This window comes from Condylura cristata, unplaced genomic scaffold (genome assembly GCF_000260355.1).
Source record: "Condylura cristata isolate star-nosed mole 26May11 unplaced genomic scaffold, ConCri1.0 scaffold00028, whole genome shotgun sequence".
Taxonomy (NCBI): Eukaryota; Metazoa; Chordata; class Mammalia; order Eulipotyphla; family Talpidae; genus Condylura; species Condylura cristata.
Genome location: NW_004567129.1, coordinates 17,967,295 through 17,969,983, shown reverse-complemented (window position 1 = coordinate 17,969,983; position 2,689 = coordinate 17,967,295). Strand labels below are relative to the sequence as shown.

The window sequence follows — 2,689 nt, the reverse complement described above, 5'->3', positions numbered from 1 at the left end:
GCGGAAGTGGCTTAAGCTTCTTTGTGCAGTGCTTTAACCCGCTGCGCCACCAGGGAGGGCCGATCTTGTGCTTTTAATCACCCTAACTACCCTGTAGGGAGAAACTACTAGCTACAATGTAGAGATAAAGAATTAAAGAAACCATTATTACCACTGAGCCTCTATTCTCTCTGCTGAAAGAAACACAGGAAATTGGCTTTTTCAATTGTCACAAAGAAAAACTCTGGAGTATCTGTTAAGTTGTTCTAAGCTGAACCTTACAAATTTCATATCTGCCACTAGAACCAGGCAATGCCACCCAGACTACTGGGCCAAGTGTTTCATAGTAAAGTGCAAAATTTCTAAAAACCTTCTAAAAATGTTACCACCTTACATATATCCAAATGTCACTTTTAGTATTTCCCCTTAAGTAGGGGGTCACCCACTGCAGCAGTGAACAGCCTGATTTCCCATTTTTACTAGATATCCTATAAAGGAAAGGTGCCATTTTTGTTAAGATAACCTATAAAGAAAAGTAGGTTAAGTATATGCTTCATCTATTCCATTGCGACTAATTCTCTGAGAACGAAACAGAAAATTAAGAATGCCTGGACCTGGCGCGGAAACCAACCAATGAATCAGACATGCACACACCCCGACCCTGGATCAATGCCTCACTTACCATCTCTGTCCTCATCATGGATACTGAGGTAGAGATACTCGAGGCCTCTTCCTTTTTTGCCATGTTCAGCTCCTTGTAGTTTAGTCATGAGTGTTGTTTTGCCTGAACCATCGTCACCTACAAGTTATATATGTAAGAAGACAAAATGTACTGTTTATCGTGGGCAAAGCTGGGGAGTCTTTTGACATTCACTTGACAAGGAATAACTAAAAATTTATTGCAAAGTTCACTACTGAGGTCTTGCCTCAGGCTTTGCTGTAAGAATGGATGGGGGAGGACAGGGATGGGAAGCAAGAGGAGAGGTGGCAAATTCCATTCTACTGACCTTAACCTACTTCACAAGGAAAAGACTAGGACAGCTCTATGGTGCTACAATTTATAAGTGATGCATTTGGAGAAGTGAAAGTAAACAGTGGAACTACCTGATCACAAAATAAACTTTTACCACAAGGAATCTAAATCTCTCAAAAATCCAGGAACCAAAAAAAGCCTGGTCCTGCCTCTGAAGAATGGGAGCTCTGTTCACTTTTGATCTCAGTACATCTCTTTCATAAGCATCCTAAAGGCTAAGAAACTGATGAAAATAATTAGAGACCAAAACTCTTAAGCACAATCTTAGTAATTACCAAGCGGCTCCTCATACCCCTCCACCCAACTACCAACCACCCCTGCCCCAGGAAAGAACCACCACCAAGAAATATCACTAGGCACCTCTGGGATTTAATAATATGGAATTACAGAACATGGAAATTGAAAGGCATTCCACAGATCAAAGGCCGCCTCTCCACTGCAACACCACTACTTTATTCGGGCCTTCCACATGCCATCTGGGCAGTGGTTACTGCCTGATTTCTGTTCCTGCTTATTCTGAGCCCCCTGCCACTCTTCTGCCAGAGTTCACTTTCTAAAACAACTATCTGGTGACCCTGATACCCCACTTCTTAAAGATCTTCTGGGAAAAGCATCAATTCTTCAGCCTTTCACAATATGCCCCAAGTGACATGTCCGTCACCTTCCGCAAGGAGCTCCTGGCCAACTTCTAACCCAACCCCCCACCTCCACCCCCACCCCCATCTATCACCACTGTGTTCCTGCAAACACTTGACATGTGTCCTTCAAAACACTTGATCCCAAAATTACCTCTTTTCCAAACAGCACCAAGAAGCGTGATGCGCCCACAATAATCTGCCGTGCGTGGGGCATAACCACCCAGACGTCTGTCTTCCACCAGACTGAGAACTTTATGTAGTGTGCTGCCCCAGTGCCTTCATCACAGGATCCAGTTGACAAATGGGTTTGCTGACTGAATACACACACTTACTCAAAACTCCCTCATTTGTATGCGAAAACTGAGGCCACAGACCTTAAGGAATCTGTCCCATGTACCCCAGCAATGAGGAATGGAGTGCCGTTGGGAAGTGCCCAGTGTGGACTCCCAGGCCTGCTATCATTCCTAATTCCTAAAACCTCTGAGAGTGCACTGTTCTGAAGACTGGGCATCTCCGGGCTTCCCCCTATCCCAAATCACTTCATTCCTTGCCCCCTCCACCTAACCTCAGCGGCCCACGCCACTTTCGAGCCCCACAATTTGGTGTGCGTTGAAGCTATCCGCGCAGGGAGTCCGTCAGGGGCATTTAAAGAGGGCTGACTGCTGTCGCGGCCAAATGACTAAGGAATGTACCGCTACCCATTCCAGTATCAGTGAGCCAAGAGAGGCAACATCCCAACCTCAGGCGTGATGGACTTGGCCACGCTCCGGCTGTCCAGCCAGAGTCTCCTGGCTTTCCCGGGCGAGACAAGGTACGAGTAGGCGGCAGGGGAAAGACAAGTTTCGGCGTGCGAGAGGGGCGCCCACTTGGCCCACCCTCGTTCCCTGGGCAACGCCCCGCAGCTGGCGCTCACCGAAGACCAGGATGTTCTTGCCCGACGGCAGCTTAGACCTGGCGCGAGTGGACACCTCGCTCAGGATCGAGGACCTGTGAGGACAACGGCAAAGCGGTCAGCGCCGTGGCCGACTTGGAGCTGACC

The 2,689-nt window shown here is 47.6% G+C and overlaps 1 protein-coding gene across 1 annotated transcript in view; it reads right to left on the bottom strand.

Moving 5' to 3' along the window:
- DYNC1LI2 (dynein, cytoplasmic 1, light intermediate chain 2) overlaps positions 1–2,636 on the bottom strand; it is a 23,690-nt gene extending 21,054 nt beyond the window's left edge. The window contains exons 1-2 of the mRNA XM_004690499.2: positions 2,564–2,636; positions 662–778 (exon numbers count right to left, since the gene is read on the bottom strand). Of these exons, the coding sequence (XP_004690556.1) occupies positions 662–749 (88 nt within the window). The 5' untranslated portion in view covers positions 750–778; positions 2,564–2,636. The remainder of the gene's footprint in view (positions 1–661; positions 779–2,563) is intronic.
- Between the last annotated feature and the right edge of the window lie 53 nt (positions 2,637–2,689).